Here is a 25295-nt window from a genome sequence, read left to right as displayed (position 1 = left end):
GATGTATGTCTATGGGGATATTGCTTACATTGAAACTATAGAGATTGATAGCTGCTAAGAATTATATTTTGTCATGTTTAAGTATTTCAATTGGGAAAGGTTATGCTAATTATTTTGTTATATTCTAAAAGTGCTCTTAAAAAATTTTTCAAAAATAAAAATGACCTCGTGGGTCAAAAGAATCACAACTGGAGTGAAGCACCACTAATGCCAAAATCAAGTAAAGTTGGGGTCTGGGCTAACTTCATAATATACCTCGGAGTTTCTGATCTGGTCCCGAACATCAGACCGGTGCTCCGGTTTCCTCCCACAGTCCGAAAGATGTGCTGGTTAGGTGCATTGGCTATGCTAAATTCTCCCTCAGTGTAGCTGAACATGTAATGACTAGAGGATTTTCACTGTAATTACATTGCAATGTTAATGTGAGCCTACTTGTGACTAATAAATGAACAACTTGCTTTGAGCAGGATGAATGCTCCTTCCTTGGGCACCAAGTCCTGGAATAGGACCCAGAAGCTGAGAATAAGGAGCTGCAGTTGTTTCTGTTAGATGCCGGATCTACGCCATCCTGACTGAGTTGAAGAGGTTCTGCAGACCGTGTGCCAGACTTAGTGAAGACTGTACCCCATGGAACTGGGGTTGGTTGAACCCTGCTGTTGGCTGGAGATCCAGCAACATCCTAGAAGGAGACGAGTTGAGATTCTTTGTAATGAAGACAGTCTGGAAGGAGCTTGCGGCTGAGTGGAATGATTGAGATGCTTTGTGGGCTTCTGAGACAATTTGTAAGATCTGTCTTAATTCTGTCTGCCGTTGATTGTGTGGTTTTTGATTAATAATTGACTGCAAACTGCCTGTTAATTCATGTTTAACTTATGAGGAGAGGTTGGAGAAACTTGGTTTGTTCTCACTGGAATGATGGAGGTTGAGGGGCGACCTGATAGAAGTCTACAAGACTATGAGGGGCATGGGCAGAGTGGATAGTCAGAAGCTTTTTCCCAGGGCGGAAGAGTCAATTACTAGGGCATAGATTTAAGTTGCAAGGGGCAAGGTTTAAAGGAGATGTACGAGGCATGTTTTTTACACAGAGGGTGGTGGCTGCCTGGAACTCGCTGCCGGGGGAGGTAGTGGAAGCGGATACGATAGTGACTTTTAAGGGGCGCCTTGACAAATACATGAATAGGATGGGAATAGAAGGAAATAGTTCCTGGAGGGGTAGGGGATTTTAGTTCACACGGGCAGCATGGTCGATGCAGGCTTGGAGGGCCGAAGGGCCTGTTCCTGTGCAATGATTTTCTTTGTTCTTATGTTGACTCTGGGCTGTCGGATATTAGTCATCAGCTGAGGTATCATTTAGGGTGGGATTTTCTGCCCCTTCCTGCCAGTGGCATCATCCGGTCCCATCGAATGCAACTGCCCCTTCCACACCACCTGAGGCGGGTTTGCCAGCAGCAGGACAGTACCCTGTAGACATCGATGGGACAGGAAGATCCCACCAGCGGTCAATGGTGAGGGGGGGGGGAGGGGGGGGTGGCGCGGTAAAAACCCTGTCCTGAGTGTTTGCTTAGTTTGACTCTTGTTTCTTCTCTTTTATAAACCCTGGAATCTTGTAGCTTCATCCTTTTAGTGAATAACTGGGATTTCAGATGTCTTTTTTGTTAAAATTGTGGGTCTCTAGTGAGGTAGCACTAGAGGTAACACACTCTAGTGAGGTAACACCAGTTAACATTTGGGTTGGCATTGCCCTTTTAATAGCACCTACTGATTCACACTCCTGTGAGCACTTTACACTTCAGGATAGGTCTCCCTCCACAAAGCCGCCTTTACTGGTTTGCATCCATCACCATCAAAGTTCGAAAGGGGGAAAGGAAGACAAAAGATTGATCACATTTCAAGGCACTTTACTGACAGTAACTTTGGCATTCGCTTTTATTGAGTAGTTTGTTATGTCATGTGGGAAAAAGCAGCAGCAATTTCACATACAGCGGGCTTCACAAATAGCAAGGAGATGAAAAATAAGGGTGTTCAGAACGGAATGTACTGTCAGTCTTTCCCACACCGGACATCCTGTGGTCTCAGTGAGATTTCCAGTTACTGCCAAGGTCGGAACAGTTAACTTTCTACTCAACGGTACAAATTCATCTTACATAAGACACTTGGAGCCAGAGATTTTTAACTCATCAATCTCGGCGCAGTCAAGTACGTGGTTTCAAATGCTGATAGAGAGGCAGTGAGCATTTGCTTCGGGTATTCCAGGGGTGACAACGGGTTGGGAGTAAACGAGTGGCGATGGAGTGACCGAGTCACTGTCTGCTGTGCCTTGCGGGGCTGGCTGAGGAGTGGCATTGTCAAAGGTGTGGGAGCGAGCCATCCACTGGGTCCCCTAGTCTCAGGACGTGTACAGATCGAGGAATAAAGCAGAAAGTGGTGGGAAACCTCCTCACTCTCGAAACACACTATATTTTGCATTAGTGGCAACTCAGCTTCTCGCACTGGATCTTCTTTTCTTAAGTACTGGAACTTTTCTCTTTGAAGTGTGCAAGGAACAGCAAAAACTCCCAATTATCATTGGCAAAGCAAAAGAGAATATGATGAAATTTAAAAAAAACAGTTTAAAAAAAAATCCGGCCTGTTGCCTGCGAATAAATCTGCCAAACAACTGTTTTGCTTTAATTTCAAGACTGTATTTATCTTTTTCTATATTAATGCATAATTCCACTCCTTGGCAGTTGTAAACTTTGGCAGCAGTTATTGAAGTTCTCCGTATTTTAAAAATAGAAAAATCTCTCAGTCGCTTGGATTGAGAGGCACAAACTGAGAATTAGAGACGGGCGGGGGAGATTCACAGTGGCAAATCCTCAGTGTAAAGACTATCCACACTGACACTGTTTACTGCTCTGTCGTCATGTGTTCAGGGTCCAGATGGGGGCTTTTGGGACTTGTCTATCCCCGCAAAGCAAGCTGCATGAGACTGTAGTTTGTTAAAGCCATTACTCTTTATTTGCTGCTCCTATGTAAGTATTAGGACCTCTGCACGAGATTGGAATTTTCTCTTTTCTTCAGATTTCTGTGAGGGCCATCCTGAATCGAAACATTGGCTCTATCCTCTCTCCATAGATGCTGTCAGACCTGCTGAAATTTTCCAGCACTTTCTGTTTTTGATCCCACTATGAGGTTGTTACATCATCATTGCATCAGCATCATATGCTTCTGATATTAACCCTTTACTCTACATCTCTTTACAAATCTTTATCCCTATCATATTCAGGCCTTCCTCCATCCCTCCCCCGCATCCACCCCCCTCCCCAAAGTCTCAGACTTCACATGGTTAGTCCCCGAGGTGTCTTAACCAATCTCTTTGATATTGTTCTGATCTCTGCTTCAGTTTGAAGACATCCCACACTCTCCCTTCTGTTAGTCTGAACACCCCTCACCCTGAGTGGTTTTAGAGTTTGTATTGCTCCTTCTTCCTTTTCTTCGGCAGGATCTGAGAAGTTAGCCCAGGTTTCTTTTGGCTTTCTTTCCAAGGATATTAAGGTGCTGCGGTTTATCCTTATTGTTTCCAGGTCTGTCTCAGTCCTGTATGATCTCGGCTATGGACCTCCTTTGATTATTATGTCTTTTCTCTGTATTCACACTCATTCTCTGGACTTCAGCGTTGCTAAGTCTTGTGCTCTGTGTTTGTGGTTAAAAGTTTTGAGCCTCTTTGATTCTCTGATTATCCTCTCTTTACTCTCTTGTGGTCATTTGAGGTAATTTGAGGTTTTAGTTTCTGTTGCAGAGCTGGAAGTTGTGCTCTCAATCTTTTGCCCATCAACAACTCTGATGGTGAGTAACCATCTTGTAATAGCGAAGTTCTGCCACTCAAAGGAGCTAAATTCAGATCTTCATTCTTCATCATCGAGTCTTTAAGAGTTCATTCACCTCTCTCAACCCTTCCATTTGCCTGAGGGGAGCTGGTTACATGAAAGAATCCATATTCCTTGGCAAAGTTTTGGGATAATTCATTCGCAAATTCCAGACCGGTGTTTGACACCAAAATGTCCAGAATTCCATGTTACACAAATTCTCTTCAATAATTGAATGACTGCTTTCACCGTGATGATGTGCAACCATTCCCTTCAATCCACCTCATGTAGCAATCAGTGCCAGGAACGGAACATGGAAAGGTCCTTGACCTCGGGCGGGATTTTACGGTTTTGGGACGACTGAGTGTCAACATGGAGAAAAGGCATAATAATCAAAAGAGTTCCGCAGCCGAGATCCTACAGGACTGACTCAGACCCAGAAATAATAAGGATAAATCACAACACCTTAATATCCTTGGAAAGAAAGCCAAAAGAAATCTGGGCTAACTTCTCAGATCCTGCCGAAGTGAAGGAAGAAGGAGCAATACAAATTCTAAAGCCACTCAGGGTGAGGGATGCTCAGACCAACAGAAGGGAGAGTGTGGGATGTCCTCTTGTGTCATTCTTCCACTCTGCTGGAGCCAACATCATGAGATTTCCCTTGTTGCACCTTTGTGGGAACGCTGTTGCCACAGTGACAAATGAAGGGAAAGGTCCAGCATCATCTTTTCAGGGCAGTGTGTGGGGAGACGGTAAATGTGGCCTTTACAGCATTGCCCACATTGTAAGAGCCAATTTTTAAAAAAGATGCCCTTTAACATACCAGATTCAGAGATGTCATCCCAGTACGGACAGTCAAATTCATATTCTGCCTTTAATATCTGTTCAAACAGTCTGGAGTCATTTTCGTCATAGAATGGAGGATATCCACATAACCTGGGAGAAATATAAATGTGCATTAAAACAGGGAGCAATAATTGTGAATGTTCCTTATCTCTATCAAACTAAATACATAAAACATGTAAACACTAATTTGCTTCATGAAAATAAAATGCAGCAAATCTTTGCAGGAAAAAGCCATGAAGCCGCTCCTTATTGCCAGGGAGTGGAGTTCGTGAAGAAAGAATAGAAAAAGCCAGGCACTTCGAGAGACCAGGTGGAAGAAACTGACTCAGAATATATCAGCCGTTCCTGCACTGTCACTGGGTCAAAATCCTGGAACTTCTTCCCTAACAGCACTGTGGGTGTACCCGCACCACAGAGACTTCAGCTGTTCAAGAAGGCAGCTCACCACCACCTTCACGAGGCCAATTAGAGGTGTGCAACTAATGCTGCCTGTAATGATTTTAATCAGGCATTGAGGTTGGCTTGCTTGAATATAAACTCCCTGATTAAGGGCCAAATTGATGGGCCAATCATGGAACCCCATGCTCTGTACGTAAATAGGAGTGTCAGTTCCTCTGGCACCCTGGATGTAGACTGCATACCGAGAGCACTGTGTATAGTGTTGTTGGATCTTGTAAATAGAGGAATTTTGGTAAGGGACTTCCTCCTCTGAGGGCTTATTACACTGGCCAAGCCACATCTGTGGTAAGAATAAATTGAAAAGCAAAAAATAAAGTACCAAAGGCAATGGGAAAAGTTAAATCCAAATGGTTCTTTTCAAGTGGCCTAGTGGTAATATCGTTAGACTGTGAATCCAGAAACTCAGCTAATGTTCTGGGGACCCGGATTCGAATCCCGCCACGACAGATGCTGGAATTTGAATTCAATATAAAAAAATCTGGAATTAAGGATCTATTGATGACCATGAAACCATTGTTGATTATTGGAAAAACCCATCTGGTTTACCAATGTCCTTCAGGGAAGGAAATCTGCCGTCCTTACCTGGTCTGGCCTACGTGTTACTCCAGAGCCACAGCAATATGGTTGACCTCTCAATTGCCCTCCAAGGGCAACTAGGGATGGGCAATAAATGCTGGCCAGCCAGCGACACCCATGTCCCACGAATGAATAAAAAAATATTTTTTTAGAAGTTAAACAATGATTACTGGACAATAGGACATTGTTCTGGACTGGTAAACAGAAAGTCCAGAATTGATGTTAAGTATGCCTTTTTCTAAAAAGTCATCAATATTGTGAATGGTGTCCCAGGTTGGGCCGAAGGGCCTGTTTCCATGCTGTAAACCTCTATGGCTCCATGGGTGGGATTTTATGGTCTCACTCGTCCTGAAACCATAAAATCCTGCCCGAGGTCAACGGGCATTTCCAGACTCCGCCCCTCGCCCGCTCCGATTCCTGTGCCAGGCGGGCTAGTAAAATTCCAGCCTATGACTCTGTTAAATAGCGGGGATAAAACGTCCAGAAACACCAAGAGGCATCCGGGTGCTACGATGGAAAGATTAATTACATCCGTCAACTGCTGTCATTAATTTGTGATTTCTGTAAAACTATGAAGCTAAACAAACTTCAGTTCTACTCTGTTGAAAGCAGCGGTTCCAGCACCTAACTGCGGATGTCAGTTTTCAGGCTCCAATTTTCACATGCAGTTAATAAATTGCCCGTCTCCACTTGGAGCTATTATCTGTCTCATGGTCAGACCTTTGGTTAAATATTTTAATTTGCAACTGGCAATATTCAGAAATCTAAAACCTGAAATAAATTGGAGTTGTCACTTTACCTGGAAGCTTGCCCTGTGAGGACAGCCTTCCAAATGTTTATAGACCAATAAAAGAAAGCTTCAGAATGGAGGGAGGGAGCGAAAACATATTTGAGGATAGTTTTAATGTCTTGTTCAACAATGGAACACTGGAAGTAGCTGATTACCCATAGCCCACAGTTGGAAGAAGCAGCAGAATTGCAATTGCTTCCTCCTGGCACGGATTTGAACTAGCATTCCGTAAAAGTGAAAATTTCCACTGTGTTGTTGTAATTTCAGAGCTGAGGGCAGTGCGGTGGCGCAGTGGTTAGCACTGCTGTCTCACAGCGCCAGGGAGCCAGGTTCAATTCCCAGCTTGGGTCACCGTCTGTACAGAGTCTGCATGTTCTCCCCGTGTCTGTGTGGGTTTGCTCTGGGTGCTCTGGTTTCTTCCCACAATCTGAAAGACGTGCTGGTTAGGTGCATTCTCCCTCAGTGTACCCGAACAGGTGCCGGAGTGTGGCAACTAGGCGACTTTCGCAGTAACTTCATTGCAGTGTTAATGTAAGCCTACTTGTGACAATAATAAAAATAAACTTCATAAGCCTGTCCTGAGAATTTACTTGCCACAGTTTGAGCGGGTTTCGTTATTGTTGAGCTGGGATACTCTGCGTGAGGTTTCAGGACACACCAGTACTGCAGTTCCACAGTAAGCACAAGGATTTGGGCCAGGATTCTCCAGTCTCGTTCACCAGACCACCACTGCCAGTGAGGACGGAGAATTTGGCACTCAGCCAAAACTCCATTCACAGCAGCGGGACTGGAGAATCCCAGCCATGGGTGAGGTCGGAGAATTTTGGCCTTAAAACATAGAGCATGCACTGCGATATTCTACCCACGGGAATGAGACTTTAAACACACTTGGGCATAAAATTATCAAGTCATTTTTTGATGTTAAAATTGAAAGTTTGGAAACACAGTGATCATACCCACTGCCTTTCCTGATTTGCCCAAAATTTAATTGGGGAAACGGTAGTGTGGTGGTAATGTCACCAGACTAATAATCTAGCAGCCCAGGCTAATCTTGGGGGAAGGGATCTTACATCCCATCCGCCATGACAGCTGGTAGAATTTAAATTCAATTAATAAATCTGGAATTGAAAGCTGGTCTCAGTGAAGGTGACCGTGAAACCACCGTCAATTGTCGGAAAAACCCATCTGGTTCAGTAACGTCCTTTAGGGAAGGAAATCTGCCATCCTTACCCAGTCTGGCCTGCATGTGACTCCAGAGCCACAGCAATGTGATTGACACCTGACTGTGCCCTCTGGAATGGCCGAGCAAGCCACACAGTTCAAGGGCAATTAGGGATAGCAACAAGTGTTGGCCCAGCCAGCGACACCCACGTCTCATAAAATAGTAAATATGAATAAATTCTATTGTGCAGATGGAAAATATTTGATTTTCTTTCAATCTCTTACTGTTCCAAACCACATAAACAAGTCACCATTTTATATTTAAATCACTACTAATTTTACGGGCAGGATTCTTTCCCTCTTCATGGCAGTGGGTGGTGTGCCGCTCACAGTGGCAGGATCTTATGGTCTCACTGTTGTCAGGATGGTGCCTCACTTTGATGTCTCAACAGGAAGACTGTGGCTGGAACCTTCCAGCTGTTCATGCTGACAAAATCTTCCGGACCTGCCGATGGCGTCCCTCCCGCCGTGGGTTTCAGGGCGGCGAGGGGGGGCATCCATTGGGGAAACCCCATTGGCATTGGCAATGGCAGGAGCAGAGGATCCCGCAGCCAACCAATGCCGGGCCATCTCCGCCGCTGTGAAATGCACAGCGGGATACACGGAAAATCCTACCCTGCATTTCTGATGCTGCCGCAGTCCCTCCGTGCTGCACGAACGTGCTAGCGTGGCGTTCTGTGGCTGAGCCCTGGAGTGGGACTTGAATCCACAATATTCTGTGGAATTCTATTCCCCAGCGCACTGGGGAAGAGGCAGAGTCATTGTATAGAATGATACCGTATTGGCCCATTGACTCTGTCTACACTTCCCGCTGCCTCGGAAAAGCAGCCAGCATAATTAAGGATCCCACGCACCCCGGATATTCTCTCTTCCGCCTTCTTCCTTCGGGAAAACATACAAAAGTCTGAGGACACGTACCAACTGACTCAAGAACAGCTTCTTCCCTGCTGCCATCAGGCATTTGAATGGACCAACCTCGCATTAAGCTAATCTTTCTCTACACCCTAGCTATGACTGTAACACTATATTCTGCACTCTCTCCTATCCTTCTCTATGAACGGTATGCTTTGTCTGTATAGCGCGCAAGAAACAATACTTTTCACTGCATGCTAATACATGTGACAATAATGAATCAAATCAAAATATATTTAACATTGCGGTAGGTAGATTCATGAGGTATGAGGTCGACAAGAAAGTCGAATTGAGACTTCAAGCAGATTTGCCATGATCTAATCAAATGGCAGAACAGGCTGAGGGGCCGAACGGTCTTCTCCTGCTCCGAATTTGAATGTTTGCACATTCCCACTAAGAGGCAAAAGTGCTACTATCTGAGCCATAGCAACAATGCTGGTTAAGTTAAATTTATAATCTTTAGTCATTTTTCACCAGTTACTCAATAAGTCACCCTAATTTTACTTTGCATGAAGGATAATCATATTTAAGAACAAAGAGCAAAGGAAATTACAGCACAGGAACAGGCCCTTCGGCCCTTCAAGCCTGCACCGGCCATGCTCCCGACTTAACTAAAAACCCCCTATCCTTCCGGGGACCATATCCCTCTATTCCCATCCTATTCATGTATTTGTCACACCGCCCCTTAAAAGTCACTATCGTATCCGCTTCCACTACCTCCCCCGGCAGCGAGTTCCAGGCACCCACCACCCTCTGTGTCAAAAACTTGCTTCTTACATCTCCTTTACACCTTGCTCTTTGCACCTTAAACCTGTGCCCTCTAGTAATTGACTCTTCCACCCTGGGAAAAGCTTCTGACTATCCATCCTGTCCATGCCTCTCATAATCTTGTAGACTTCTATCAGGTCTCCCCTCAACCTCCGTTGTTCCAGTGAGAACAAACCAAGTTTCTCCAACCTCTCCTCATAGCTAATGCCCTCCATACCAGGCAACATCCTAGTAAATCTTTTCTGTACCCTCTCCAAAGCCTCCACATCCTTCTGGTAGCATGGCGACCAGAATTGGACACTATATTCCAAGTGCGGCCTAACTAAGATTCTATAAAGCTGCAACATGACTTGCCAATTTTTAAACTCAATAATTTAGATGAATATGATATCATGTGACAGCATGGTGAGATGTCCTCAGTTCCCAGTACATGTCTTCAATATTGATTGCTCTCCTTTACAAGGAATGCACAGCCCGACCTCTGTTGGATCACTTATGTGTCTGATATACTGGCTATCAGCATTCCATGGAGAAAATGGGTCAGGAATTAAATCTGAGGAGATGAAATGTGATGACAGCAACTTATTAGGTCACAGATGTTCCTCATTCTATTTCAAATTCTTATTGTAACTCTAGAACAGGGAGGAATTTCTCAATTCTGCAAAATGCATTTTATTTCTGGGTGGTCAGATATGATTCAAATGGACGTAACTAATGTACACACAGTAGAAACACTACTATCAATAGATGCAATCTTTCCAACCAATGGTGGAAATTGGCAGATACTCAAGGGTTTCTTTATATGTGGGGTGATGCAGTGAGCTTTTATTTTTGGAGTTCACCAAGTGCCTAGTCCTTGCAGGTAAGACCAGTGGTTTTTCATTTTACATCTATATATTTTTAATGAAACCTCGGTTCCAACTGATCATCTAACCCAATATGGTGGCACAGTCATTAGCACTGCTGCCCCCACAGTGTCAGGGACCTGGGTTCGATTCCCGGCTTGGGTCACTGTCTGTGTGGAGTTTGCATGTTCTCTCCGTGTCTGCGTGGGTTTCCTCCGGGTGCTCCTCCCACACTCCAGAGATGTGCAGATCAGGTGGACTGGCCATGTTAAATTGCCCCTTAGTGTCCCAAAATGTGTAGGTTAGGGGGATTAACAAGATAATTATGTGGGGTTATGGGGATAGGGCCTGGGTAAGATGCTCTGTAGGGGAGTTGATGCAGAACTGATGGGGCGAATGGCCTTTTCTGCACTGTAGGGATTCTATGGTTCTATATATTGAAATTGCATAGGTAGTAAATTCTACCAGGTATTTATCATTTAGATAAAATCCATTTAACCTCCTGAATAAAGAGTCCAGAGTCTGTGAGCAGTTAATTGAAATGCTTCATTACATTTTAGTAGCTTTTTAAAATCCAAGTTTCAAATCCCACAAAAATTCATGTGGCCACTGGAGAGTGGAAATAGGACCATGGATTATCAAGGCTGCGCTGTGATTTGCTAAATCTAATATTCAAAAAGTCAGGAATGAATGGGTGGCATGGTGGCACAGTGGTTAGCACTGCTGCCTCACAGCGCCAGGGCGGCACAGTGGCACAGTGGTTAGCACTGCTGCCTCACAGCGCCAGGGCGGCACAGTGGCACAGTGGTTAGCACTGCTGTCTCACAGCGCCAGGGCAGCACAGTGGCACAGTGGTTAGCACTGCTGTCTCACAGTGCCAGGGCAGCACGGTGGTACAGTGGTTAACATTGCTGCCTCACAGCACCAGGGCAGCATGGTGGCACAGTGGTTAGCACTGCTGCCTCACAGCGCCAGGGACCCAGGTTCGATTCCCGGCTTGGGTCACTGCCTGTGTGGAGTCTGCACATTCTCCCCGTGTCTGCATGGGTTTCCTCCGGGTGCTCTGGTTTCCTCCCACACTCCAAAGATGTTCAGTTTAGGTGGATTGGCCATGCTAAATAGGGTTCAAAGATGTGTAGGTTACGGGGATTAGTGGGGTAAATATGTGGGGTTGTGGGGGTAGGGCAGGGTGGGGCTGGGTAGGATGTTCTGTTGGAGAGTCAGTGCAGACTAAATGGGCTGAATGGTCTCCTTCTGCACTGTGGGAATTCTATGATTCTATCAGAATAATACACTCATTCAACTCATTTGCTGTGTGTGGAATCTTCCTGTGCGAAAGCTGAGTGCCATTCTTACCTATGACAACGCCTGTGATTGAATTTCTGAATCGAGATGTCTTGCCAATAATGAACGACATCAGATCCAAGGACCTTCACAATTCTTTTGCCTGGATTCAGAGAGTTCAGGTGCAGCTTGGCAGGGCCGAGTATAAAGAATGTCCGGCTTGAACAGGAGAACTGCCAAAGGTTAATCAAACTGCAGAGCGTGGTGGACTCCCTGCTCATTAAAACATTGGCCGACCGGACTATAGGCTGCAGCTCTAACCTTGCGGGTTCCTTTAGTGGTCAACAGTGCCTGGACAGTTGTGGATCAGCCCAGTTCAGAAAGCCAGTTACCAGGATAATTTCTGCACTCTCATTTCCTTCTCTATGAACGGTATGCTTTTTCTGTATAGCGCACAAGAAACAATACTTTTCACTGTATACTAATGCATGTGGCAATAATAAATCAAATCAAATCAAATCAAATCACATAGCCCTGACTTTGTTCCAAATTTGCCTTGTTGGGGTGCGTTATCTTGGAGCCACTTCAACCTCATGGAATCTTCCACCTCCTCTCTTGCGGTTTAAAATTTCCTCTCATTCTTTGTAAATCTTTCAACAGGTTTATTCATGCATTTCAGTTAAGGTCCTGAGGGGTATTGACAGGGTGGATGTGGAGAGGATGCTTGTGGGGGAATCTAGTACGAGGGGGTCACTGTTTAAAAATAAGGGGTCGCCCATTGAAGACAGAGGTGAGGGTATTTTTTCCCTCAGAGAGTGGTGAATTTCTTCCTCGAAAGGTGTTTCAAGCAGAGTCTTTGAATATCCTGTAGACAGAGCGAGATAGATTCTTGAATGGCAGAGCAGGCAGGAGGGGCTTACTCCAGTTCCTAATTCATATGTTCAAATTTGGAATGTACAAAGACACAGGCTTATGTAAAATCTGTGATTTGAAAGCCCTTGCACTACAGAAGGTTGTGATATTTTTTGTTAATTGATTGCAGTTTATCATTGACTGAGCTTGCAGCAATTCCAATCTTTAATCAGTGAGTGGTTCCTCACATATCCCATAATGCATTGAAGGGTCCTGACTATTGATGTCAAGTTTGGTATTGGACGCCAGTCAAAAATGAAATCACCTCAATAATTTCCATATGGACACATTCGGAATAATTTCAAGGCCACCATGTCATCCCAGAATTCAGATGATTCAGCAACTACAATGTCAAAGCTATCATGCATTATGGCATTTGAATCTTCCAACAGGATTGTGCCACACAATTAGCCCCAGACATTCAATGCCCTCTTTTTATGTAAATGTTACCAACTCAATCAATTATTCAACCCAGACTCAATTCAATTACAAACCTGAAATATCCCTTCTCAAATTGAATGGTTTTAATTAAAAAGTCAACACAGTCTTTCAAGAAGAAATTAGATATAGCTCCTGCGGTTAAAGGGATCAAGGGATGTAACGTAAAGTTAAAGTTTATTTATTAGTCACAAGTCGACGAAGGGATTGATCAGCCACTGAATACCTTTGCATGAGGTGCATGACAACCACCATGTTGCAGCTGTACAAGGTGCTGGTGAGGCCACACCTGGAGTACTGTGTACAGTTTTGGTCTCCTTACTTGAGGAAGGATATACTGGCACTGGAGGGGGTGCAGTGGAGATTCACTAGGTTGATTCTGGAGTTGAGAGGGTTGGCTTATGAGGAGAGACTGAGTAGACTGGGGCTATACTCATTGGAATTCAGAAGAATGAGGGGAGATCTTATAGAAATATATAAGATTATGAAGGGAATAGATAAGATAGAAGCAGGGAAGTTGTTTTCACTGGCGGGTGAAACTAGAACTAGGGGGCATAGCCTCAAAATCAGCCCCACCACCATCTCCTCACCCCCCACCCCTCCTGCCACTGGGTTAACACCATTAACTGCCCACTTACAGGCCTCAATTTGCAGCAGGCAGGGAAGTCCATCCACAGACTTACATTTACACTGCAACGTAGTTACTGTGAAAATCCCCTCGTCGCCACACTCCAGCGCCTGTTCGGGTACACTGAGGGAGAATTTAGCATGGCCAATGCACCTAACCAGCATGTCTTTCGGACTGTGGGAGGAAACCGGAGCACCCGGAGGAAACCCACACAGACACGGGGAGAACATGCAGACTCTGCACAGACAATGAGCCAAGCCAGGAATTGAACCCAGGTCCCTAGTGCTGTGAGGCAGCAGTGCTAACCACTGTGCCACTGTGCCGCCTGTCATGTGGGGGAAGGCGGGATCAGGATATTCAATGTGATGATCAGCCATGATCAAAATGAATGGCGGAGCAGGCTCGAAGGGCCAAATGGCCTACTCCTGCTTCTAGTTTTGATGTTTTTATGTTTCTTCATTTCTTCAACAGCCCTCTGATTTACTTGAAGTTCTTTTCCCAACCTGCTAGCCTCCCTTCTGGAAAGTGTTAACTATGGAACAGCCAAGTGAACGCTTCCCTCGCTTCAGCTGGGATAGTGGTTGGGAAGTTATTTGACCACAGGATCTCAGGAACAGGAGGTGGACACTTAGCCCTTTCTGCCCACTTTCTAGCACTGGTCACTGGGACGTGAAGAGGAACGGAAACCTTGGTTGGTACTTCCCTTCCTTCAAGCAGGAACACTGCGAGTCCAATTCATACTGCTGCTCCAACTGAGGTGCGCTGATCATAGATTGGAATGGCGACCTACTGTCGTCTCTGAAGCTCTGAAGCACATACACAGAGTAGAGAATTAACCTGGTGATCCAATCAGGCAGTGCAAAAATAATGCATTAAAAAGACTTGAGAGAAATGTGAAGATGGGCGGCACGGTAGCACAGTGGTTAGCACTGCTGTCTCACAGCATCGGGGACCCGAGTTCGATTCCCGGCTTGAGTCGCTGTCTGTGCGGAATCTGCACAATCTCCCCGTGTCTGCGTGGGTTTCCTCCGGGTGCTCCAGTTTCCTCCCACAGTACATAGATGTATGGGTTAGGTGGATTGGTCATGCTAAATTGCTCCTTAGTGTCAGGGGGACTAGTTACGGTAAATGCATGGGGTTATGGGGATAGGGCCTGGGTGGGATTGTGGTCGGTGCAGACTCGATGAGCCGAATGACCTCCTTCTGCACTGTAGGATTCTATGCCCATGACAAAGTGTTTCTAATTAAAACAAAAGAAAGGACAAAGATGGTTTTTCTTGCCTCCCATGCATGTAGAGATACCAGGGAATACAACTCATTTCATTGCTCATCCGATCAGTTGGGGGTGAAAAGAATTACTATAACTGGGGCAAATACTTTGCTAAATTCTCGCAATGTCTGAAACTTAACAAGGCCTTTGACAAGGTGCCGCACCAAAGACTGCTACATAAGATAAAGGTGCACGGTGTTACGCGTAATGTGTTAGCATGGATAGAGGATTGGTTAATTAACAGAAAGCAAAGAGTGGGGGTAAATGGGTGTTTTTCTGGTTGGCGATCAGTGACTAGTGGTGTGCCTCAGGGATCAGTGTTGGGACCGCAATTGTTTACGATTTATATAGATGATTTGGAGTTGGGGACCAAGTGTAGTGTGTCAAAATTCGCAGATGACACTAAGATGGGTGGAAGAACAAAGTGTGCAGAGGACGCTGAAAGTCTGCAAAGGGATATAGATCGTCTAAGTGAGTGGGCGAGGGTCTGGCAGATGGAGTACATTGTTGGTAAATGTGAGGCCATCCATTTTGGTAGGAATAACAGCAAAATGGACTATCATTTAAATGCTAAAAAATTGCAGCATGCTGCTGTGCAGAGGCACCTGGGTGTCCTTGTGCAGGAATCTCAAGAGTTGGTTTGCAGGTCAGCAGGTAATTAAGAAGGCAAATGGAATTTTGTCCTTTATTGCTAGAGGGATGGAGTTTAAAAATAGCGAGGTTATGTTGCAGCTGTATAAGGTGCTGGTGAGGTCACACCTGGAGTACTGTGTACAGTTTTGGTCTCCTTACTTGAGGAAGGATATACTGGCACTGGAGGGGGTGCAGTGGAGATTCACTAGGTTGATTCTGGAGTTGAGAGGGTTGGCTTATGAGGAGAGACTGAGTAGACTGGGGCTATACTCATTGGAATTCAGAAGAATGAGGGGAGATCTTATAGAAATATATAAGATTATGAAGGGAATAGATAAGATAGAAGCAGGGAAGTTGTTTCCACTGGCGGGTGAAACTAGAACTAGGGGGCATAGCCTCAAAATAAGGGGAAGCAGATTTAGGACTGAGTTGAGGAGGAACGTCTTCACACAAAGGGTTGTGAATCTGTGGAATTCCCTGCCCAGTGGAACAGTTACGGCTACCTCATTGAATGTTTTTAAGGCAAGGATAGATACATTTTTGAACAGTAAGGGAATTAAGGGTTACGGTGAGCGGGTGGGTAAGTGGAGCTGAGTCCACGAAAAGATAAGCCATGATCTTATTGAATGGCGGAGCAGGCTTGAGGGGCCAGATGGCCTACTCCTGCTTCTAGTTCTTATGTTCTTAAACTTCAATTTGAAGGAGATTAAAATAGAGTTCCTTCAGGTAAGGTGGCACAGTGGTTAGCACTGCTGCCTCACAACACCAGGGATCCGGGTTCTATTCTAGCCCTTGGGTCACTATCTGTGTGGAGTTTGCACATTCTCCCTGAATCTGTGTGGGTTTCCTCCCACAGTAAAAGATGTGCGGGTTGGGTGGATTGGCCATGGTAAATTACCCTTTAGTGTCAGGGGGATTACCAGGGGAAATAGGTGAGGTTATGGGAATAGGGCCTGGATTGTTGTCGGTGCAGGCTCGATGGGCCAAATGGCCTCCTTCTGCACTGTAGGGATTCTATGGTTCTATGAAAACAAGATCAGTAATGCATGTGCCCTCACATTGGTCATCATTGATGGTTTTGTGTATCTCACGTTTGCCTCTAAAGAGCTGCACAGTCAAAAAAATTGTTTTTAAAGGAACACAAATATCTCATTTCAACATGAGGTTCCAAGAACGAGTATCGCCCAGAGCAGCAAGGGGTCAAAGGTAATTGGTCTATCTGCAGAATATTATGTTGTGGTTTGAGGCATTAATCCAAGTCTGAAATAGAATAAGATTATTTTTCTCTAGTTAACCTACTGTAGTCCATATATAGGAATAAGAGAAGCAGGAATATCACCACCTGGCACTGGGAGCTGTGACTGAATGGCCAACACTTGACTGAGACAATAGTTTTATAAATTGTGCACATACCAGAAGTATATTTGGATCTAAATTTGCAGTTATTGCTCAAGAAAAATGTCAAGTAACTAAAGTTAGATAGCTGAGTAATACGCTGATACTGATTGAACGCCTGTGAGACAGAGCTTAATTAGTTCTGATTTTTACTGTTAATTTCATGCTAATTGTTGTCACCCAGTAGATTTTCCAACATATGTTATTGGATACTATTCTTAGCTCTCTGGCCAAAGGTTATCTCTCAGCCGACATCCCAAGAGTATCTAGTCATGATCCACATAGAACATTACAGCGCAGTACAGGCCCTTCGGCCCTCGATGTTGCGCTGACCAGTGAAACCAATCTAAAGCCCATCTAACCTACACTATTCCAATATCATCCATATATTTATCCAATGACCATTTAAATGCCCTTAATGTTGGCGAGTCCACTGCTGCTGCAGGCAGGACATTCCACGCCCTTACTACTCTCCGAGTGAAGAACCTATCTCTGACATCTGTCCTATATCTCTCACCCCTCAATTTAAACCTATGTCCCCTCGTGCTAGCTATCGCCATCCGAGGAAAAAGGCTCTCACTGTCCACCCTATCTAATCCTCTGATCATCTTGTATGCCTCTATTAAGTCACCTCTTAACCTTCTTCTCTCTAACGAAAACAACCTCAAGTCCCTCAGCCTTTCCTCATAAGACCTTCCCACCATACCAGGCAACATCCTAGTAAATCTCCTCTGCACCCTTTCCAATGCTTCCACATCTTTCCTATAATGTGGCGACCAGAACTGTACACAATACTCCAAGTGTGTCCGCACCAGAGTTTTGTACAGCTGCAACATGACCTTCTGGCTCCGAAACTCAATCCCTCTACCAAAAAAAGCTAACACTCCGTACGTCTTCTTAACAACCCTATCAACCTGGGTGCCAACTTTCAGGGATTTATGCACATGGACACCGAGATCCCTCTGTTCATCCACACTACCAAGTATCTTACCATTAGCCCAGTACTCTGTAATCCTGTTACTCCTTCCAAAGTGAATCACCTCACACTTTTCCGCATTGAACTCCATTTGCCACCTCTCAGCCCAGCTGATGTTTGTGGCAGCTTGCTGTGCACAAATTGGCTGCCACATTTTAGAAAAGTAACTGCCCTTGGCTGGAGAGCACATGGGGTGGTGAGGGATGCCATAAAAGTGTAATTTCTTTCTTTGAGCAGAATTTAATGCCCTCCCCCGTGGTGGGTTTGGTGGTAAGGAGCTTTTAATCAGTTTGGAGTGTGTTGGGGGGTTGGGGTAGGGGGAGGCGGGGTGGGGGGCAGGGGGTGGGATGGGGATCAGGAGGCGGGATGGAGGGGTGGTATATGGGGACTCTGCCACCTCTCTGCCTCAGTTTAGTCTGGAGCTGGGAAGTCTGTGGATGGACTTCCCTGCCCGCTGCAAATTGAGGCCCGTAAGTGGGCAGTTAATGGTGTTAACCCGGAGGCAGGAGGGGTGGGGGGTGAGGAGATGGGGGTGGGGGTGGTGGTTGCCATGCACCTCATGCAAAAGTATTCAGTGGCTGATCAAGGGACGCAGAATCAGAGAGGCTCAGAGCCACTCCCTCTGCCTTTATTGCCCACTCCCCAGCAGCCTCCCTCCCCCCTCCCCACCCACTCCTACCTGTGGCCTCGGTCCATCGATTATTTTCAATATATCTTCACACTTTGGGGAGAGTGGTGGAAGGATTCCTGAGCCGATTATCAGCCCGTGGAACCGCGTTTGGAACGTTCCTTCTATGGCCAACAAGTCCTGGCACTGGACCTGAAACTGGGGCTTCCGGTCCAGAGGTAGAGGTGCTATCACCAGGCCACAAGCCCTCTTGCAGCAGTAATGAGCAATCTAGGCTAGTGAGTGGGCTGTGTGAGTGAAATGGGGCATTTGCGTTAACCATGACGTCATTATAAGATTAAGCACATTTAATACATGCCAAATGTTTCATAAGCAGCTACAGAACATGCTTAAAAAAACATTCATAGAAATAGAACAGTTATCAACTTCAAATTGTAAACCAATTGTAATATTATCTTTAATACACATCAAATATTTCATAACCAGTTAAACTCTATTGCATTTTCACCAAGGTGTTTTGATTCTGACATGCTCTTGCATTTCCTGTCATCACTGAATATCAGGTCCAATTGCTAATTGTTTGGTTCTAAGTGCCTTTCCACCCCCTTCTTGATGCTGGGTCCCTCAATCAGGCACTGAGCGCCCAACAACAAGAGGACCACACCCATCTTGGTGAGGGCATTAGATTCTGCCTATAGTGACCAAGATTGCCCCAGAATTGCACACACCTTCCCCCTGACTTTCACCAATTTAAATCGACGGACTTTCAATCTCTGGCCGTTTGGTGATTATTTTTCAAAGTGCTGTGGGCAGAGTGAGAGGGTGTGGAGAGTATTTGGGAAATCTGGCCCTGCAAAGTGAAAGAACTGTAACAACAATGCACCCCGGATGAGATTGCCTATAGAATCCCGACAGCGCAGAAGGAGGCCGTTTGGCCCATCAAGTCTGCACTGACTCTCCGTAAGAGCACCTTACCCAGGCCCTCTCCTCTGCCCTATCCCTGTAACCCCACACAGTTACCATGACTTATCCATCTAATCTACATATCTTTGGACACTAAGGGTCCATTTAGCATGGCCAATCCATTTAACCTGCACATCTTTGGACTGTGGGAGGAACCAAAGCACCCAGAGGAAACCCACGCAGACACGGGGAGAAGGTACAAATGTGCAGACATGAGGAGAAGGTACAAATTCCACACAGACAGTCACCCAAAGCCAGAGTTGAACACGGGTTTCGGGAGCTGTGAGGCAGCAGTGCCAACCACTATGCCACTGTGATGCCCCAATTAGTGCCAATTAATCCCAAATTAGTGAGAATTCTATTTGATGAGTTGAGAATTAAGTTAACCCAAACTCATTTCACACAGATCTCTTGTAGCCAACAGCGACGTGTCTTTAATCCCATCAGTTTAGGTAGAATCCCACTCCAGTGGTGAAAGCCTGGTGTACCAAACCACTTTGTTACTCAATAGTGAAGCTTTTCTGGTTAGTTCATTAACCTGTTCTGCAACTCCGTGCCTGCGGATGTATATTAATGGTACACATGTGGAGGCCAGCTTTAAAATCATGCACCCTGAAATGGAATTGTCAGATTTTATCTCTGGTTTCAAAAAGCAAAGTTCAGTTTACAAAAAGGAAAAACCACACAAAAAAAACCAACACCCTTGAATGCATCTCCCCAGAGACATCCACTCAGCAAAATAATATTTTCTTGTGGTTCTCCACGTGATACCTTCCACTGGGCAGATTTTAAGTAAACCGTATTCTTTGTACAAACTGTGTACAAGGTTCGATAAAATAAGAAACAAAATGCATTAAATACATTCATGTCAATAAAACCCAAAGCCCTATATTCCATGAACAGCCATCATATGGTACACATTACATTGTGTTGGGCCATTTTCTATGGAAACGACATAATGTGAAGTAATTTACAATACATGAAACTTTCAAAAAGAATGAAAGTATTTATTGTAATGCAAAAGTTTTTTAAAGTTTATTTATTAGTCACAAGAAAGGCTTACATTAACACTGCAATGAAGTTACTGTGAAATTCCCCAAGTCGCCACAGTCTGGCGCCTCTTCGGGTCAATGCACCCTAACCAGCACGTCTTTCAGAATGTGGGAGAAAACCGGAGGAAACCCACGCAGACATGGGGAGAAACGTGCAAACTCCACACAGAGAGTGACCCAAGCCAGGAATCAGCTGTGAAGCAGCAGTGCTAACCACTGTGCTACCGTGCCGCCCCGTTGCACAATCACAAACTGATGCCTGGAGTTGCAACTAAATTTATTCCATGAACTGGCCAAAAACGTTTTGAGTGAATTGCGCTGTTGTTACACGATAATAAGACAAGGCTGCCTCATTTCAGTAGGAATTATAGGGCAGCATTAGTAATGTATTTACCAAGAAAATCAGTTCATTAGGGCGAATCCCACTGCACTCACTGCAAAGATTGCCCTCTTTCTCTGGTCAAGTTTATGTCAAGAAAGAATAGAGTGCATTTTTCTCTACTTGCTAAAGTTGAGAGCAAACGTGCCCTGCGTGTGGGGGAGGGGAGGGGCCGGCTTTATAATCAAACCAAGTTGTTCATAGTTAATCCTAAACTAAGGAAAATATACCCAAATGTGCCTCAGGGATGGGCTGAACATAACGGTGCTTCACTCTAGTTTAATGATTCCCATTCAAGAATAATGCATGAAAATCTCAAGTGATAACTTGTGACATTATAACTTCATATTGCTACGTTCAGCATTAGAATGTCCTAAATAATAGTCAGATAGTGGATAATAGTCACTAATAAATAGATAAATAATAGTCATTAATAGTGGATAGTCAAAGGTTTTTTCCTTTGGGGGGGCACAGGTTCAAGGTGAGAGGGGGAAAGTTTAAGGGAGATGTGCGGGGCAAGTTTTTCATGCAGAGAGTGGTGGGTGCCTGGAATGCGTTGCCAGAGGAGGTGGTGGAAGCAGCACATTAGTAACGTTTAAGAGGCATCTGGATGGGTACATGAATAGGGAGGGAGTAGAGGGATACGGACCGAATAAGGGCCAAAGGTTTTTTTTTAGTTATGTTTGGGCATCATCGGCACAGGCTTGGAGGGCCGAAGGGCCTGTTCCTGTGCTGTGCTTTTCTTTGTTCTTTTTTCTTTCTTGTAAAATTTATTATTATAACTGTTCTGCTGTCACTGGTTACATCATGACAAGTTTACATTGACAATGTCTATTACAGATCTTGTATAAAATGAACACAAGAAAAATTAAGGCAAAATGTCTGATCTTAAAATGGGAACCGAATTAATCCTAAACACCTTTGCTAATTTCTCTGTCATTCCCTAACCCCAGCTTCACCTGAACGCTACACTTGGCTGTGACCCTTCACGTGCAGTGCCACAGGAGGTCAGCGAGCATATTTAATTATTAAGCGGAAAGGACAACACAATTGTGGAAATCAAATCCCAAATGTTGAGTTTGTACAAGAGGCTGATCAAAATATGAGGAGAGTATTGACGAGTTCAAAAGGACATCCACATGCTGGTGGAATGGATTGATATGGAAGGGATCAGAAACTATTTAAATCAAACCTTCCCCTTTTTACTTATTTAAAAAGTAAACTTTGCTGAACCAAAAGATGGCTGCTACAGGTCACCTGATTCACAGGTTGGCTACAGTTTCTGGAAATCTCCAACAGAAGTTTCAAGACCAAGGTTCAGCGAAGAGTCAGTTTTTCCTGGTCCAACCAAGCTAAAATTCAACCTGAGCAGATCAGATGCCTGTTTTCCAGTTGCCCCAATTGCCTTCAGTAACTGGTGAGATCGACCACCAGGTGCTTATCCCTTGTTCCCCTTTTTAGCGATTTGTGCATCTTTCTCTTTAATGCAGAGTGACTCCTTTCTTATTCCAATCGAGCTGATGCTAACTGTAGCATCTTTGCTGCCAGACTGACTGAGACCAGTTAATACAGTGGGAGACTGAATCAAACCTCAGACCTCCCAGGCCTTTGTGATCCACTAACTCTCTGAATAATCTTGCTGCTGGCAAAGTCTAGAATGTTTGTCTTACAAAGTTAGATTGTTTTTTTAAATGATACACTCTGCCTTTCTGACAAATTTGCTGTGTCTATATATAGATATAAATATAAAAGTATAAAACATCTAAAAACATATATGGCTTTCATGTAAAGGGCACAGTTTCAAAATTTGCAGGAAACCCAAAACTTGGAAACATTGCAAAATATGAGGAGAATATTGACAAAGTTCAAAAGGACATCCACATGCTGGTGGAATGGATTGATATGGAAGGGATCAGAAACTATTGAAATCAAACCCTCCCTTTTTACTGATTTAAAAAGTAGGCTTGAATAAAATGATGGCTGGTACAGGTCACCTGATTCACAGGTTGGCTACAGTTTCGGTAAATTTCCAACAGCAGCTACAAGACCAAATCTCAGCCCTCATCCTTGTGAAATTTCATAACTCTCATTGTGAGGACACACTACCATCGACAAAACCAGGACTAGCAGATGATCTGTCTCCCCAGCCTGGTCCTATAACATTGGGAAGGAGGCACTAATAGCCACCATCCATCTCCTAAGGTGAACACTGACTATTGAGCAGAGGCATAGAAACTTCTTGTTTCATTATAAATGTGAGGTGATTCATTTTGGTAGGACTAATTTAAATGTGGATTACAGGGTCAAAGGTAGGGTTCTGAAGACTGTGGAGGAACAGAGAGATCTTGGGGTTCATATCCACAGATCTCTAAAGGTTGCCACTCAAGTGGATAGAGCTGTGAAGAAGGCCTATAGTGTGTTAGCTTTTATTAACAGGGGGTTGGAGTTTAAGAGCCGTGGGGTTATGCTGCAACTGTACAGGACCTTGGTGAGACCACATTTGGAGTATTGTGTGCAGTTCTGGTCACCTCACTATAGGAAGGATGTGGAAGCGCTGGAAAGAGCGCAGAGGAGATTTACCAGGATGCTGCCTGGTTTGGAGGGTAGGTCTTATGAGGAAAGGTTGAGGGAGCTAGGGCTGTTCTCTCTGGAGCGGAGGAGGCTGAGGGGAGACTTAATAGAGGTTTATAAAATGATGAAGGGGATAGATAGAGTGAACGTTCAAAGACTATTTCCTTGGGTGGATGGAGCTATTACAAGGGGGCATAACTATAGGGTTCGTGGTGGGAGATACAGGAAGGATATCAGAGGTAGGTTCTTTACGCAGAGAGTGGTTGGGGTGTGGAATGGATTGCCTGCAGTGATAGTGGAGTCAGACACTTTAGGAACATTTAAGCGGTTATTGGATAGGCACATGGAGCACACCAGGATGATAGGGAGTGGGATAGCTTGATCTTGGTTTCAGATAAAGCTCGGCACAACATCGTGGGCCGAAGGGCCTGTTCTGTGCTGTACTGTTCTATGTTCTATGTTCTATTAATGGACAGCATCACATGACCTCAACTTCTGGCCTTTCAAAAGTTCTAATATTACATTTCTTAGAGTCATAGAAATCTACAATACATAAGGAGGAATTCAGCCCATCAAGTCTGAACCGACCACAATCCCACCCAGGCCCCATCCCCATAACCCCATGTATTTACCCTAGCTAGCCCCCCTGACACTAAGGGGCAATTTAGCATGGCCAATCCAACTAACCTGCACATCTTTGGACCGTGGAAGGAAACCGGAGCACCCGGAGGAAACTCACGCAGACACAGGGAGAACGTGCAAACTCCATACAGACAGTGACCCAAGCCGGGAATTGAACCCAGGTCCCTGGCGTTGTGAGGCAGCATTGCTAACCACTGTGCCACTGTGCTGCCCATTTTGACTCACAGCTCAGTCAACTGTCTAAACTCCATTGATGAATTTTTAACAAAAGAATAAAACATCTATTTAAAAAAGAAAGATGAATTATAATACATAATTCCTTCACTCCAGCAATACCTTTACAGATATATGCCTCTTTGTAAGGATAACACAAGTTACAAAATAATGTTATATTCAAATGTTCTCAGTAAACACAAAGTCCATGTAAACCAATAGGCAAAATGTGGTTAGACACACCACACTCTAAAACCATGTGACAGATGCCACCCAATACAACTTCTGCGAATTTATCAGTTCCCCCTAGATACTTGTCACACTGTGAGCCAACTGATTTCACTGGAATTCTGACTTTCACATGAAGTTTCCAAGCTCTGTGCTTGAAGAACACGATGTGGAGATGCCGGCGTTGGACTGGGGTAAGCACAGTAAGAAGTCTCACAACACCAGGTTAAAGTCCAACAGGTTTATTTGGTAGCAAATACCATAAGCTTTCGGAGCGCTGCCCCTTCGTCAGATGGAGTGAAAATCTGTTCTCCAACAGTGCACAGAGACACAACATCAAGTTACAGAATACTAATTAGAATGCAAATCTCTACAGCCAGCCAGGTCTTAAAGGTAGGGAACATTAAACACAGGTTAAAGAGATGTGTATTGTCTCCAGACAGAATGGCCTGGGGGGTCACCAGGGTAGCGCAATCTCGCTGTTGGAGGGTTGGCCAAGGTGAGGGGTGCATGGAAGGCCGGAGGTCTCCCATCCGTGAGGGGAAGACGCCACCGGTCTGAAGGGGCTTGGATGGAGGAGGCTTGGATCCCCATCCCACCCGAGATCGAGGCTGAGGATGTTTTCTGTTCCCCACCCTCAGTCTGGGGGTGACCCCAGCCTAAAAATCGAGGCTGCACGAGAAAAGGCCCTTGTCATTAAATGGCCACTTAGGGGCATTAACAGGGGCATGTGCGGGCTTCCCACCTGGGCTTCCCATCCCACCTGTCTGCCCCGCGATAAAATCACATTCCCGTTGGGCCGGGTGGGATCCCAGAGGAAA

At 44.9% G+C, this 25295-nt stretch overlaps 1 protein-coding gene across 1 annotated transcript in view; it reads right to left on the bottom strand.

Moving 5' to 3' along the window:
• Positions 1-25295, bottom strand: part of camk1da (calcium/calmodulin-dependent protein kinase 1Da) — a 136653-nt gene that overhangs the window by 44007 nt on the left and 67351 nt on the right. Inside the window, exon 6 of the mRNA XM_078234640.1 lies at positions 4669-4781. Coding sequence (XP_078090766.1) covers positions 4669-4781 — 113 coding nt within the window. The remainder of the gene's footprint in view (positions 1-4668; positions 4782-25295) is intronic.

The sequence above is a fragment of the Mustelus asterias genome, chromosome 19 (assembly GCF_964213995.1).
Source record: "Mustelus asterias chromosome 19, sMusAst1.hap1.1, whole genome shotgun sequence".
Taxonomy (NCBI): domain Eukaryota; kingdom Metazoa; phylum Chordata; class Chondrichthyes; order Carcharhiniformes; family Triakidae; genus Mustelus; species Mustelus asterias.
The sequence above is the reverse complement of the archived record's forward strand: the minus strand, read 5'-3'. Positions and strand labels throughout refer to the sequence as shown.